General features: G+C 54.0%; 1 protein-coding gene across 5 annotated transcripts in view; it reads right to left on the bottom strand.

Moving 5' to 3' along the window:
* TRAK1 (trafficking kinesin protein 1) overlaps positions 1–16,309 on the bottom strand; it is a 162,536-nt gene that overhangs the window by 90,146 nt on the left and 56,081 nt on the right. For 2 of the 5 annotated variants that reach the window (XM_084753204.1, XM_084753203.1), the window contains exon 1: positions 13,326–13,498. The exons of 1 other annotated variant lie outside the window; for it this stretch is intronic. In XM_084753204.1, coding sequence (XP_084609330.1) covers positions 13,326–13,413 — 88 coding nt within the window. In that variant the 5' untranslated portion in view covers positions 13,414–13,498. Of the gene's footprint in view, positions 1–13,325; positions 13,501–16,309 lie in introns of those variants that run through there. 2 more of the 5 variants (XM_084753201.1, XM_084753202.1) reach the window with 2 other exon arrangements.

Raw genomic sequence — 16,309 nt, forward strand, 5'->3', positions numbered from 1 at the left:
GAACAGGGCACCAGATCTCATTATAGATGGTTGTGAGCCATCAAGTGATTGCTGGGAATTGAACCCAGGACCTCCAGCACCGTGTGTGTGTGTGTGTGTGTGTGTGTGTGTGTGTGTGTGTGTGTGTGTGTGTGTTTTGTTTTGTTTTTTGAGATGGGGTTTCCTAGCCCTGGCTGTCCTGGACTCGCTTTGTAGACCAGGCTGTCCTCGAACTCACAGCGATCTGCCTGTCTCTGCCTCCTGAGTGCTGGGATTAAAGGCATGCGCCACCACCGCCAGGCCCTAATAAATTTTTTCAAAGAAATGAGGGTGGCTCCCCTCTGAGTGCAGCAGGCAGAAGGGGGGCTTGGGAGACCTGGTGAAGGCAGAGACCATCAGAAGGCTAAGGGACTGGGGAGAATTTGAAGAGTCCATAGCCGAAGAGGAATATACTTATTATAAACAAAGGGACTTTTTACATGCTTTTGAGGCAGTGTCTCCTAGAGCCCAGGCTCGCCTTGAACTCCTAATGCAGCCAAGGATGAACACAAACTCCTGCCTCTACCTCCCACATGCTGGCTAGCAGTGTGGGCCATCACATCTGGTCAATGCCAGACATTGGTCCCAACAATTCCCGTGTGCTGCGCAGGCAACAGGCTGAGCTTCAGGCCAACCTCACAGCCAACCTCATATTTAACCCAATTACATGAGCTGATAAAAATTACTCTACACTAAGGTTCTGAAGAATTTTATAAAAACTTGACATTTAAGGCCAGGTGAGGTGGCGCACGCCTTCCATCCCAGCACACTGGAGGCAGAAGCAGGTGGATCTCTGTGAGTCTGAGGCCAGTTTGGTCTACAGAGTGAGTTCAGGACAGCCAGGGCTGTTACACAGAGAAACCCTGTCTCAAAAAAACAAAACAAACAAACAAAAAAAAACCCTTGGCATCTGTCTAACGTCTTTTGGTTTAATTCTGTAGTGGCCCTGGGCAGCATCACAGTAACTTTTAATGGCATCATTACCTTTTGTGGCTGTGTACAGTGAAGTTCCAGCACAACTTAGGAAACTGAGGCAGAAGGCTGCTATGTGCTACACAGTGAATGCACCACGTTGTCTCCCTGGGAAGGACACTGGTGCCTTGAAAGCCAGGGACACGCAGGTCAAGCTCGGAAGTATGAAGCTAAGCAGCTGGGAAAGCAGAAGACGCTTTGCAAGACTGTGTGGCACATCCAACCTTCTGGGCTGGGCTGCAGCACAAAGTCACGTGACAGGAAGCACACCAAGTGGCCGAGGACAAGCCTCTGCACAGAGCCCACAGCCCAAGGGCGAGGCCTGAGGGAGAGATGGCCTCTCAGGCTGCTGCCCAGACAGGTTTGTCAATAGTCTGCATGCAGTAAGACCTCTCAGGGCAGAGCACCCTTCCCCACAAAGCTGCCAGTCGTCCACCTGTCTGTCTGTCTGTCTGTCTGTCTGTTTATTTTGAGACAAGGTCTTACAATGAAGCCCTGGCTGGCTTAAACTCCTTGAACCCACAGAGATCCTCCTGCCTGCCTCATGAGTGCTGGAATTAAAGGCCTGGGGCATCACACTTAAATTGCCAGCCTTTTCATCTGTCTGTCTTATCTCTCCATCCATCCACTGTCTATTTATCTATCATCTATTTATCTATATTTTAAAGATTTTTATATTATGTATTCAGTGCTCTGCCTGCATGTAGGCTTGCACACCAGAAGAGGGCATTGGGTCACATTATAGACGGTCATGAGCCACCAGGTGGTTGCGGGGAATTGAACTCGGGACCTCTGGAGGAGCAGCCAGTGCTCTTAACCTCAGAGCCACCTCTCCAGCCCCTGTTTATCTATGTTTATTATCTATCTGTCTGTCTGTCATCTGCTTCTGGCTTTAACTTGTCTCCAAATTTTCAGGGTCTCTAGGCCTTTGAGAGCCCCTTACACAATATACATAGTTAGAGTCTCTCTGGGGCCGTTCAGAGACGTCTCCACCCAGGAACCCCACAGTCACCTCAGACCTGAGGGGTCTTGTTATACTTCCTGGTGCCCCAGGAAGTGGTGGCTACGGCCCTTGGTTTGTGAAGGCTCTGTGTCTTCCAGCACCTCAGCCTGCAGAGGCTGCTTCCCTTGGCCGTGTTTTGCCTCGTTAAAATATGTGCTTCCAGATTACAGAACTCTCCCACACTCTGCCCAGAACACAAGGTCCCAGCCAAGGTCCAAAGTAGCCTCCAGCTATGAATGACCTCCATTGCTTACCCATCATGCTTTGCAAGCATTATTATGTTCTTGAACAGGTCACGATGGGAAAGATGAAGAAACACTGACATAAAGTGTCACGCTCTGAATCCAGTCGAGGAGGCCGCCCGGTAGACAACGCTATCTGTACTCTTTGCCATCAAGGTCCCTGGGCCCTCACAGGATTTCTCAGCCACCATTTCCACCTCCGAAGCAAAACATGACCATGAGCCTCATGTTCAGCCAGAACCACAGAAGTGATGGTCTGTAGCTATAGACTGTAGCCAGGGGTGGCTGGAGCTTCCAGAGCCTCTGGGGCCCTGAGGACAGCAGGGCTACACCAGCAGTGACTGTGTGTGTGTGTGTGTGTGTGTGTGTGTGTGTGTGTGCGCGCGCGCACACGCTTGTGGGTGTCTTCCTCATTCGTTCTCCTAGCCTCTGAGACAGTCTCTCCCCTTTTTTCTGGCTCCCACAGCTTACGCTCAGCTGGCTGTCCGCAATCCCCAGGAATCTGCTTGTCCCTGTCCTCAGTGCTAGGACTGTGGACTAACACCCTGGATGTCTTTTTATGTGGAATCTAGGGATTGACCCCTGGTCTCCAAGCCTGTGTGGCCATCCCCCGGCCCTCGAGCAGTACTAGATCAAGCTGTTGTTCAAAACAGACAAACTTCGCCTTAACCTAGCCGCTGCTAACTGGCTAGACATGAGTCTGTGTTGCCCTAGTGACCCAGAACAACACAGGACAAGTGTCTGTGAATCACAGTCACTTCACCTCCCCAGCCCTCCTCTTGGGAGGGTGAGGATGTGGGGCCTCAGGTCAAGTTTACTGTTTTCACATCACTTACACTCTGTACAGAATCCTTCAGACCTGCTACCTGTGGCACTGCTCCAAGCTTGTAAGAAAGCTTGAGCAGGGCTGGGATACAGCTCAGTCGGTATAGCTGCCTACCATCCATGAAGACGTGGGTTCGATCCCCAGGGCCACACGTGCAGAGCATGGTGGCAAATGCCTGTAATCTCAGCGCTTGGGAGGTGAGGGAGGAGGACCAGGAGGCCTGGCCCATCCTCCGCTACCTGGAGAGTTAGAGGCCAACCTGGGCTACCTAAGACCCCGTCACAAAACAAAACAGCTTCCTGAGCATCTGGCAGAGTTCAGGCCACACCCTTTCCTGGCCCTTCCTCCTAGTGTGAGCTCAACTTGGACAATGCAAGTGGGCCAGTATCAAGGGGTTTACACTATGAGATAAAGGGCTGAATGCCAGATCTGGAGACATTTATCTTATTAATATAAGATTTTGTATTAATTCTTGGAACGCCAAGAAACCAGAGCACCAGTGGTACCTCCAGCATTCTGTCTACCCTGTTGTTAACCTAGTTTATTCACCACTCAGGAAACTCTGCTAACTGAACAGTGGCTGTGTTCTCAAGACAGCAAGTGAGGTCACCTGCACAGCAGAGTATCCCAGCAGCCTGCCGGTGAGCAGCGAGACACAGGCGACCCGAGCGCCGAGCTCAACTGCCGTGACCGGAGTCCACGCGGCTTAAACCAGGCTTCAAATCACCTCAGGTCATAGAACATGGCAGAGGAAGGCCTGCTACCAAGCAGGACAGGAAGCTATGAAGAGAGGGGTTTTTATGCCCTGTGTGTACACACGTGTGGAGGGCACAGGACAACCTCAGCTGCCTTCTTCAGGGGTCTCTCACTGACCTGGCAGTCACCAAGCAGACTAGGTTGGCCGCCTAGAGCACCCCAGGAAACTACCTGTCTCCACTTCCCTGGCACTAGGATAGCACGTGTGCACCACTGTGTGCAGCCTTGAGATTCTGGAGATCAAGCTCCAGACTAAGCCATAGTCTCAGCCCAAGAGCAAATTTAAAAAAATAAAAAAAAAATCACTTCTCAACGGGGCGCAGTGGTGCAACCCTGTAATCCCAGCACTCTGGGAGGCAGAGGCAGAGGCAGAGGCAGAGGCAGAGGCAGAGGCAGGCAGATCTCTATGAGTTTGAGGCCAGCCTGGTCTACAAAATGAGTCCAGGCCAGCCAAGACTACACAGAGAAACCCTGTCTCGAAAAACCAAGTAAGTAAGTAAATAAATAAATAAATCACTTCTCGGTGAGTTAGTCCCTCTAGGGGAGCTTCAGGTACAGGCGAGACAGCTCTGAAGCACTTGAAAAGCACACTCAACTCTACCAACACAGCATCAGGGAACCTATGGGCACTAAGCACAATGGAGAGGCACTCTGAGGGCCCTGAGAACATCGCAGCCACCCTGCAGGGCGGATGTGGGGGCGGCTAAAGGCTACATACGCAGCTTCTTTGTGTGGGTGATAAAAATGCCCCAATGCCATGAAAGTGGCTGCTCACTCCCAAAGCGCACCAAAAGCTACTCAACACTATACATCCCATGCATGGAGTGTCTGGACATGAACTGGACCCGTGTGGGAATTCCAACACAAACAGGATGCAGGGGCTGCCTGGGTTTACTCCCAAGCCTGGAGCGAGTGGGCAGGTGCCTGGGATAGAGCTGTGCTAACCACAGAGATTGGAGTGACTAGTCTGGAAGACCACGCCCCCACCCATGCCAGCCGCCTGCAGTGCCCAGGCAGCTGTGTCAGTGGTTCTGCAGAGGCTGCGGCGTGCCAGGTGATGCACGCCGGAGAACAGCTGGCTTGGGTAGGCTTGTTTTCAGGATGCAACTGCGCGGCTTCAGGGCTGAGTCTGGGACAATCAACCACCACTTGAGCTTCATCTGGCTTCTTCACACAAAAAGATTTCTCTCTCACTGCTCAGGCTGGGGGTCTGAGATGGCTCCTTTTGTCAAGTCATTGGGCTGAGAGGAGCCTAGGATACTGGTGAAGCATAGCTTTGGTCACCTCTGTGACGATGCTTCCAGAAAGAATTAACTAAGGGGATATTCCACCCTGAGTGTAGGCAACATTATCTCACCAGGAAGGGTCCTAGACTCAGTTAAAAAAAAAAAAAAAGGAGAAAGCCAGCTGTGCACCTGACCCACTGTGAGCAAGTGGCCAGAGAACCCCACTGCTGAGGAGCCTGCTGCCACCATGCCCTCCCCACCACAACCACGGGCCAGAATCAATCCTTCCTCCTTAAGTGCTGTTGTCCAGTGTCTGGTCACAGGGAGAGGATGAATGCCGGCTGCCGCTGCTGCCCGTCAGAGTCCAGGCTGGAGGTCTGCAAGCCACAGCCAGTCAGAAGTCCAGCCTGTGCTCAAAAAGACGGGGTTCCTGCCAGCCCCTCCACACACACACCCCCACCTTTGCTTCTGAGCTGCAGCTGCAGAATGCTTGGTCAGCACACCTGAAAAGTTTGCTCTCCGGCCCCCGCAGATGTTTGCTAACCCTCTCAAGGCACCATGGTTGCAGCAACGCCGCCTCCATGTCTCCAGTCTCCTCTGGCCCAGCAGAGCTGAGAGAAGAAAAGGGCTTGGAGGTGTCTGTCCCTGGGGAACGTCAACTGTTTACCTGCCACTAGAGGCTGTTAGCGCAGAACCTGCTGGAATCCAGCAGCGGTGTACCTGTCCACACCCTCCCTCCGCTTCCCACCCCCACTGTGCGTCACTACGGTTCACTGTGGGTGAGTGCACAGTGACTCGGTGTGTACTGAGAAAACGGAGCTCAACTGATGCACCACGGTGAGCAAGGAATGGGTGTCACAGAGCCTCTGAGATTTAGGAGGCATCAGTGGGCCTCCCAACACCACCACCCAGCAGGCAAGAAACATGAGGTCATTTCACTTTGGTCACACCCTCCTTTGCAGGATTGGCTTTCTGGATGGGCTACAGCACCCAGCATGGCCAGGAAGCAAAGCCAACAAGGGACTGCATTCTTAACAACTACAGTCACTGCCTCACAACGGACCGCTTCTGGGAGAGGCTGACGTGTGGGTAATCAGTCCGCTGCTGCTCTGAATGTCCACTAGGTGGCGCTGCAGCATCACCCTCGCAGCCCTACAGGGCCAGCCCATCACGCAGCCTGACTGCCAATCACAGTCCTGGGCAGGAAGTGAGAACGGAAAACTTCCAGGAAAGCTACTAGGCACACTTGGCCCTGGTCCTGTCTCCTCTGTGCACAAACACCAAAAAGAAGAAAAATCTTGCATACTAACTGTCAGGCTCAAAAGAAACACGGGACAAAATGATTCTTTGTGGTGCCTATTACTGGCTATATGGCTTCTGTTCTGGACACTCCCAGATGCCTCTGGCTGTGCTCTGCCTCTCGCCTACAATAAAAACCTTCCCCTCCACCCTATGTTGGGGCGGTCCCGTCCTCCGTTTACAGGCCAACAGCTGTTAAGCTAACGCTGAGCCACTGAATTCAAACGAGAAGAGATGGGTGCGAGGTGGGGCAGCCTTGGCATAGCTGCCTGTCAGGCTCGGGGTCCTGGGAGGGGTTGCAGGAAGCGGGCTTACCCACAGAGGCATGGCCTCACCCTTAGCAGATGGAGCATGGACAGGGGCGTGTTGCTCACTGGAAGAAGAGCCGTGGGCTGCATCCCCAGCCTGCCAGCCCTGCCTCTAAGGAGCTCAGTGTGTCCTGGGTTTACTTTGGAAGTGCATGGGGTCAGTCTTGCTGGAGGTAAGAGTCAGGGTGTGGCTCTGAGTGGCTCCCTTGGGATGTGCACTCTCTGCATCCCTGTCTCTGCTCCATTGGCCCACAGAAGGTCTTACCTGATGGACCCAGATCCCAGCGTCCTGCGCCTAGTCTTCCCTTCCAGTTCCTCTACCTCTGCACACGTGCAGGGTCCAGGTTTCCACCAAGTCCAGCCAGCCATCCAGGCTGTGCCCACCCCTACCCCACCTGACAGCAGGCAATCCCGATCTCGCCGTCCCAGGCCCTCCTCAGCAGCACGGGGGGATCACACGTAGCCTCTGCCAGCCACACACTGACCTGGTCTGAAATCTGAACCTTCAAACCTTTGTCTGATATAAGCCTGCATCTCCAACCTCCTGTTTCTCCCAGGACCCCTCATCTAGACCAAGAGTCGGACAGTCCTCTCAGCCTCGGCTTTGCAGTGGGTCCAGGCCTGATGACTCTTCTCACCCCAAGGTATCGGCAGAGCTCTCATGGGCAAAAACCAAGTCTGGAGAGATCTGTTGGAACTTGCTTCCCGGCTGCTTGCCGGAGGAAAGGACATGCATGGCTGACACTTGCGGGGTGCAGTCCATCACAGGGGGCTGTGGGGGGAGAGCCTGGGGGCAGGAGCTAAAGAGGTGATGTGGAGCAACGCTGCCTCCTGGCTTTTTCGGTTTGCTTTCTTATACAACCCAGTACCATCTGCCCAGGGGTGACACTGTTGGCAGTGGGCTGGGCCCTCCCACGTCAACCTCTAGTCATGAAAACGCCTCCACAGGCCAGTCAGATGGAGGCACTTCTCAACACCGGTTCCCTCTTCCCAGTCAACACCACCACCACCAACCACCAAACAGAACTCAACAAATGACCTCAAGTGTCCCCAGATTTTCCTTGAAAGTGGAGCTAAGAGCTCTGGGATGCTGTGGCCTGCACTCATTTTTCCTAAGAGAGGACAAGGAGATGGGACGGGCAGAGGGTAGGAGGGGAAGAGGAGGAAGAGGAACAGAACCAGGAAGGAGGGGAGGGAGGGTGGAAAGGAGGAGCTTTGAGAATTGTGGAGAAGTCCAAGGAGAGCCGGAGAGAGCTGGAAACAAGGGCTGCCCAGGGCGCCTCTGTAAACAGTGCCCTGGGGCCCTGATGGTGATGATGATGAGGAGGAGGAGGAGGAAGATGATGGTGGTGCTGATGATGATGATGGCAAGGATTATGATGATAATGATCCTGCTGCTGCTGCTGCAGGTTTCAGAGTGAGACCCTATAACCCCACCAGGCCCACAACCACATCTGCTTCATAAGCACAACTGTGAAGTCTCAAAGCTAAAATAAGAAGCCTACTTCATTTACATAAAGTGCCTGGCACCCGTGGTAAGGAGCACAGGCTCTGCCCTCCCTGCTGGGCAGCAGTCAGAGAAGTGCAGATGGCGGAGCAGGCTGTCGAACCCCGGAGGCTGGGAGCTGGGCGCTGAGCTGGGCCAGGTAGAAAACCTTCACTGCTGTTGACAACACACCACATCTCTACACGTCAGCATGGTACCAGGCATTGAGCAGGTGACCTGGGAGCCCCAAGTCACCACCATGATGGCTTCAGAGTGGGGGAACAGGCTGGTAGCAGATGACCAGCCAGCCTAGGGCAGATAGTAAGGGCCACAGCCACCACTATAAGCAATCCAGGCTAAACAGTTCTAAGCTTTCTGTCTGAGCTCACAGGGCCGTGCAGCCCTCCCTTGGGAACACCAGCAAGCTGTTCCAGTAGGAAGTAGAAAATGCATGCTAGCTCCCTGAAGAACAGTCAGCCAGTGTTCCCACATACATCAGATGTGGATCTCACAGAAGCCTTAAAATCAATATGAAATAAGATCAGTCTGTACACTTATTAAAAGGGCAGGGCCGCCCAAGCGTTTACTAGAGTAATTACCCAATGGATGCCAAGGAGAACAGAAGGGAGGGGGGAGGGGAGGGGAGGCAGAAGGGAAATCCTGCTCTCCCAACAGCTCAAGAAGCTTCTGTCCAGCCACGCCCAGCCCCTCCCAGTGTTCTCTGGGAACCACAGCGCAGCTGCTTGCTCTCAGCAGGCCCATAGGAAGAGGAGCAGCATCCTGTAGAAGGAGCACTTCTCACAGCAAGTGAAAGGAAGTGGCCAGAGAGCAGCTGTCAAGCAGGTGTGCTGAGGAAGGACAAAGGCCACACCTGAGACTTAGAATTCAGAGCAGTTGGTCTTGGGGCCTAAGCTAGTGTCACCACGGGGGACAGGAGCTGGGAAGGGGCCTGAGAGCCATGGGAGAAACAGCTCTACCAGCCAGGCCTCTTCCTCCCTTCCACCTCCCTCAGCTTCCCCTAAAGCACAGCAGCAGCTACCAGGGTTTTCCTGCAGGCCAGACGGACAAATGACAGAAAGAAACAAAGAGGCAGGCAGACACGTAAGTAGACAAGAGAGGAAGCAGGTGACAGAGTGAGCTGGTCAAACATGAACCTTAACAATAAATAGAGAACATTAAGTGGGCACCGACTGTATGCTGAGCCTTCCTAAGGATTCTGCACCGTATCTATGCACCTGCTTTATCCCTTTAGTGGCACTACAAACCCCTTACAAAGGGGATTTTAAAGGTATTTCATCCGAAGACAGACCCAACCCTCTGTGTGAGCTACAGGCAGAGCTGATAACATGGACAATACAAAGAAGAAAGAAAGAAAGAAAGAAAGAAAGAAAAGAAGAGAAAGAAAGAGAAAAGAAAAAACAACAACAACAACAACAAAATCTTTGTCAAAGTCCACCAAAGTCCACTCCAGGCAATCCTACTCAGACATGGCGGACATTTGCCGGGTGGACGTATGGATCTTTCCATCCCCGGGGACGGCTGTGAAAAGCGGGAAGTGGACCACACGCCTAGGGCCAGAGAATGATTGACATTGATGGTAGCTATGGAGATGTAACAGGTTGCTCAGAGGCTGAGAAGAAGAAGTGAGCTTGCTCAGGGGAAAGGTCCTCAACACAGACGACTCCCAGCAGGGAAGGATGCGGAGAGCCTTCTGAGGACGAGGACCAGATCACTGGTTCTCAACCTTCCCAACGCTGAGACCTTTAATACAGCTCCTCAAGCAGTGGTGGCCCCACCAACCATATAATTATTTTTATTGCTACTTCACAACTGTAATTTTGCTACTGTTATGAGTCCTAATCTAAATAATTTTTAGAGATAGAGGTTTGCCAAAGAGGTCGAGACCCACGGGTTGAGAACCCCTGGGCCAGAGGGTCACACACCTGCGTGTCCTTTTTCTGCTACACATTTTTTTTTATGCGAGGCATCTCGGGGTGAGCTAGAGAAACTGGGGCTAGCTATAGTGGGTGGGAACAGTGGGTCTTTGTTTCTACAAAGACAGGAGAGAACACTGCAAAATGAACGGCAAGGCAGTGGGGAAAACAGCTGGTGAGTCGCAGCAGCTCTTTGCTGTAGAACTGAAAGCGTCCCAGGACACACCAGAGCCTGGCAAAGGGCGCCTATGCCTAGGCTACTGGATGACATGACTCTTTTCCTCGTGGGTCTCAGGGCAGGAAGCTTGGGCAGTGAAGAAGCAGAGCCTGAGGCAGATGGCCCACACTTGGCTCCACCAGGGCTCTGTGTCTTCTCTGAGGTTCCTGTGCCTCTGTGTCTTCACCTGTACATGAAAAGGATGGTAAAACATCCTTCCAAAGGTTGTCATGCTGTACAGCTGATGACTGTAGGCTTCTGAAAATGACTCTGCCGACCCCCATCACCAGGCACACTGCATCACAGTTGGCCACGACTGCCCTGAGTATGAAGGTGATCCTGTGACTTCTGGGGCCCCAATAGAGGAACACTGAGTGTCCACCTGGTCTTGCTCTGGACTGCTCACTCCTATGGCATGGTGTAGCCTGCATCTTTCCACCTTCAGTCCCAGGCACAGGCCCAAAGTAGCACAGCCCTGCCGAGTAGAAAGAAAAGCCAGGCAGGCTTGGCTCTCAGTTTAACTTTCCCCCACTATGACTTATTGCTTGCTTGCCTCCCAAATGGCTTGAGGTGGGTGAAGGTTGTAGCAGGCGACGTGCTAATGAGAGCCCTGACTACACTGAAAGCCTGTTTCCAGTTAGAAGGAAGATAAAAATACGCCAAGGACCTGAGACCTACAGCCCAGGTCACGGGTCAAGAATCCGATTTATGGGTCAGCTAGAGGGACTAAGAGGACAAAGAGGCCTGCTGCCAAGCCTGACGGCCTGAGTTCAATCCCCGGGACTCACACAGAGGAAGAAAACTGACTCCCACTGGTCTTCTGGCAACACATGTGCTCACACACATACATGCAAACTACAAAATGTAATTTGTAAACATTTTCTTTTATGTGGTAAGCATCCTGGTGCACCATGCCAGGCAGGGGACAAATGGGAGGGGTGGCCCTGGGGCAGGAGCACTCACAGGAGGGGTGGCCCTGGGACAGGAGCACTCACAGGAGGGGTGGCCCTGGGGCAGGAGCGCTCACAGGAGGGGTGGCCCTGGGGCAGGAGCGCTCACAGGAGGGGTGGCCCTGGGGCAGGAGCACTCACAGGAGGGGTGGCCCTGGAGCCCCCCTAACTAACAGGGACTCCCTGGATCCTAGGTTGTGGATTCTCTTTGTATCCACAAGAGATGACCCACTGTGCCCACTGTGCCCCACTGTACTCCACTGTCCCCACTGTGCGCTGCTGTGCCCACTGTGCCCACTGTACTCCCACTGTGCCCCACTATACCCCACTGTGTTCCAATCTCCACTGCACCCTACTGTATCCCCACTGTGCCCCAGTCTCCACTGTACCCCACTCTGCTCCACTGCTCCCCACTGTCTGCTCCTTCCTGTTTCATTTGTGGCCAAGTATCATTTAGATTGTAGTTTTTTTCAAAGGGGAGCATTAAAACCAAGTGTCTAGAATCGCTCAGCACTGCCCTGAGCTACATTAACGAACTGTCCAGGTGCTTGATCTGCGCAAGTCAGAGGAGGGCGAGGTGCCACGACTGGTGAGTTTTGGCTCTTGTTTTAATGTGTTCATTTATGCGTGTTTGTATATAAAACATGCATCCTTGCACATTTTCCCAAAGTGGCCAGAAGTCAGCCTGTGCCTTTTCTCAATTGCTCTCCATCCTGATTTCTGAGTGAGGGCCTCTCCTCAGCCAGGGGCTCCCGCAGGCCCCAGGGACACTCCTGTCCCTGCCTCCCCAGTGCTAAGGAAATACGCATGTACCTCCACAGCTGGGCTCTAGGGATCGAACTCACACCTTGCTGCTTGTGCAGCGAGCACTTTCCTGCCTGAGCGTCTCCCAGGCAAGCGCGCTCTCCCTCGGGCAGGGCAGATGCCAGGAAAGTCCATTGCCTGAGAAGTTCTTGCTTGTTTTCAAAGGTTTACAGCCGCTCACGCACACCCATGCTCACCTCTGGGCTTCCTGCTGAGAAACCCCAGAAAGAACCAGAAGCCACATCGGGAAGCTGGCCCTGCACTGCCAGGGACTTGGCGGCGCGCATCGGGAAGACCGCAGGCTTCGAGTGCCATGCAGCTTAGCGAGACTTAAAAGTCTGCAAACCCGAGATTGCTGCTAGAGGTGGCGGAGAGACCACACCTCTCTGGAACTCAGTAGGCTTTGGAGTATAGACAGGAAACTAGATGGGTCATCCCACTGTCAGGCTTAAACCTGAGCCACTCAGAGGAAGTGAGAAGCCCGCAGCAACAAGCCAGAGCAGGCCGACCTAAAGCTCCCACAGGGGTGTGGGGACCACAGTCACAGGGCCAAGCTTTGGGCAGAGAAGGGGGAAGCGGGACTGAGTCGGTCTGCTCCCCACATTTGAAAGGTCCCTTGCTGACCCACACCAGCCTGGGCTCTGAGAAACTACGATAAAGACCAGGTTAAATGCAGAGGCTGAGGCAAAGGTACCATAGAGTCAAGGCCTGGCCGGGCTACAGGGCGAGTTCAAGACCAGCCTGCACGAGTTACTGAGACCCACAAGAGACATAAAAATGTTTAAAAATGGGAAGGTTAGGGTTAGGGATATAGTTCCATGGTGGTAGAACATTTATCTAGAATACATGGTTCTCATGCCTGAAAAAAGAAGAGGAGGAGGAGGGAGAGGAGGAGGGAGAGGAAGAGGAGGAAGAGGAGGAAAAGGAGGAGGAGGAGGAGGAGGAGGAGGAGGAGGAGGAGGAGGAAGTGGGATGGCACATAGTACAAATCTGGGAAGAGGTATTAGAGACGGACCCTACCCAGGGCAGCAGATCAACCCTATGTCTTGCACCTGGCTCATATCGCTGGTCTCCCCTGAACCCAGAAAAGGGGGTACGAGAATAAGAAGCTTCCAGCTCCACTCTGCCCCACCTGCCATCACTCAGCCTGGTGACCCCTCAAGTGACCAGCAAGCTGACCAGCAGCTCAGAGCAAGGGGAGAAGCAAGCCCCTCTGCTCTCCCCTCCCCTTCTGGCCACTCCACAAAGCAAATTTACATCGGACGTTCCCACAAACACACTCACCACACGAGTCTGTCCCAGACAGTTTGTGGCCAAGTCCTGGCAGAGGTTGGGCCCTGGAGGGCTGCCTGTGCTGAAAGGCCACTGCCATGGGCACACACAGACGCCCAAGTGGACACAGAGAAAGAGCAGTCCTCCGTGCAAGCTTGGCCACAGCTCTGTGCCTTCCTCAGCAGTTTTCAAAGTTTGCTTGTTGGGGCAGAGCCGCAGATCCTGCGCTGCCCGGGACGCATAGTGGGTTACGTAACCCGGGCAGCCCAGGAACCCTATCACCTCATCTTATGAAACCACCCCAAACAGAAAAAGGCGCACCCACAACACGACACCTCTCCAGGGTGGGGTGAGTGGGGGAGCAGGGAGAGCGGCCTTTGTGATGGGCAGCTAGCTTTGTCTAAAATGTAGCACAGAACAGAAGGCCACTGTTCCTCTCAGGACTCCCTGGGAAGCAAGGGTGGGGGCACCATGCCAGGCAGAGTCCCAGGGCTGTGCTTGGCAGAGCCCTCAGAACCCACAGAGCGCTCCCAGGCGTATTCAAGGTCTCCCAGAGAATGTGTGTGCATTTTATGCCTTGGTGGCACTGACCACCTGACAGGACTTTTGTTTGGCGGGGAGGGACAGCAGGGTCTGAATTCCCAGCTCTTCAAATGCACAGGGCTGCCTGAATTGGCACGGCTGTGCATGGAGCCGCTGCCAGGCATCATGGACAAGAACTGTGGCTCTCGGTGGTCCCCTGGGGCTCCCTGTGGGCACCCCGACAAAAAGCCTCGACAAAAAGCCTCGGGTTTGGTTTCTGCATCGCATGGGGCTGGAAGCTTTCAGAAGCTCTCTGCCATTTCTCCTTCAGTCGTCATACTTTGAAAAAGCGAAACTGGTTGGGCAGGCCGAGGCTCCCAGGATTTCACTGGCAGAGTCAGCACTGGAGTCCCAGCTCTGGTGTTTAAAGTATTCTGGTCTCCAGGGCACGGAGTGGACAGTGGACGGTCCTCGACGGCCTCCCGTGTGCCCTGCTTGGCCTGCGTCACTAGGCAGCCAACTTCTTCCTGTTCCCTCTCCCTGGTCAGCTGCCCTCCCGGGTATGAATGAACAAACACAGAGCCCCTCTGGGCACCACATCCCCACTCAGGATTTGGGGCTCGGAGCTGGCAGGCACTCCCCACTGTGCTCAAGAACTGGAAAGGAGTCCCCACAAGGAGGCCCTATGCCCCAGAGTGGAGGACATATAAAAGACATGGGGCTAGAAGGCCAAGGAGGTTGGGGAGGGGGTCCTACTTGAGACCTTTAGAGGCCACTGTAAGATAAGAAGCCCCCCAGAAGCTTAGTGGAGTGAAACCACACCCCCTGTCCCATATTCAAGGACCAGCTCCTGCAGGAAGTAGAGTAAACGGGCTGAGCTGCTGAGCCTGCGGGGCCCACTGGGATGCCCCCAAGGAGGAGTTCCCAGCATGCTCCTACACTGAAAGGAAAGACCGATCATGTCACATGGCGATGTTTCTGGCACAGTGCCTTCGGGGAGCAGGCAAGTGTGAGGGACCAGGAACGTGGGAGGGCAGCATGGGAGGCGTACTAGGAGGGAGCGGGAGAGCGGGGTGCAGAGGCCCAGAACAGGGATGAGCGCAGTGGCATACCTAGGAACCACAGCTGTCTCTGTGGCCCTCAGGAGCCAGGAAAGTCCTAACACAGGAGGTCCCCATACCCTAGGACAAAGAGAAGCTGCCGGAAGCCAGTGTGCAAATGCAAAACATCGTGGAACATTATTTGAAAATGGGATGTTGGGGGCCGAAAGGCCAAACAGGGCAAAATGAAAACCAGGGCAAAGTTCCCATGAAACAGCGTCACTCGCTGCTGCACGCACACCACCCCGCACCATGTCCTCTCACAGCCCTGGCCTGGTGCTGGTCCCAAGGCTTGTCTAATCATTCCCGGGAGATAGAGCGTGAGTAAAGTACGGACATCTCCATTGGGCTTCTCTCCGCCCCTGCTCCTGAGACCCTGGAAAATACCACAGTGAAAAGCGCAGATGAACGTGACAGTTACCGAGGCACACACAGCGCGTGAAGACCCACCACATCAGCATTGACACTGTGCGTCACTTCCTTTACACCCAGGATGGTCTAAAGAAATAGAACCGAAGAGAGTAGAGTAATTGGACACCCATGATGGGCAAGCATGCTGCTTGGGGCCCAGTGCTACTATCTTCAGCCTTTGTGACAATCGTGGGATGTGCTGACCCCAAGCCACAGAAAGACACTCTGATGAAGCAGATTCAGAACAGAAGGCCCCTGGTCTCATAATCTGTGCACTGGGCACTGTGGTGACGGCACCTCCCTGTGATGGTTCACACTGTCACCTGGACTGTGCGCTGTGGTGACAGCACCTCCCTGTGCTGGTTCACACTGTCACCTGGACTGTGCGCTGTGGTGACAGCATCCTCCCTGTGCTGGTTCACACTGTCACCTGGACTGTGTGCTGTGGTGACAGCAGCTTCCCTGTGCTGGTTCACACTGTCACCTGGACTGTGTGCTGTGGTGACAGCAGCTTCCCTGTGCTGGTTCACACTGTCACCTGGACTGTGTGCTGTGGTGACAGCAGCTTCCCTGTGCTGGTTCACACTGTCACCTGGACTGTGCGCTGTGGTGACGGCACCTCCCTGTACTGGTTCACACTGTCACCTGGACTGTGCACTGTGGTGACAGCAGCTTCCATGTGCTGGTTCACACTGTCACCTGGACTGTGCACTGTGGTGACAGCAGCTTCCATGTGCTGGTTCACACTGTCACCTGGACTGTGCGCTGTGGTGACAGCAGCTTCCCTGTGCTGGTTCACACTGTCACCTGGACTGTGCGCTGTGGTGACAGCAGCTTCCCTGTGCTGGCTCACACTGTCACCTGGACTGTGCACTGTGGTGACAGCAGCTTCCCTGTGCTGGTTCACACTGTCACCTGGACTGTGCGCTGTGGTGACGGCACCTCCCTGTACTGGTTCACACT

The sequence above is a fragment of the Acomys minous genome, assembly GCF_964271855.1.
Source record: "Acomys minous genome assembly, chromosome: 13".
NCBI classification, from domain to species: Eukaryota; Metazoa; Chordata; class Mammalia; order Rodentia; family Muridae; genus Acomys; species Acomys minous.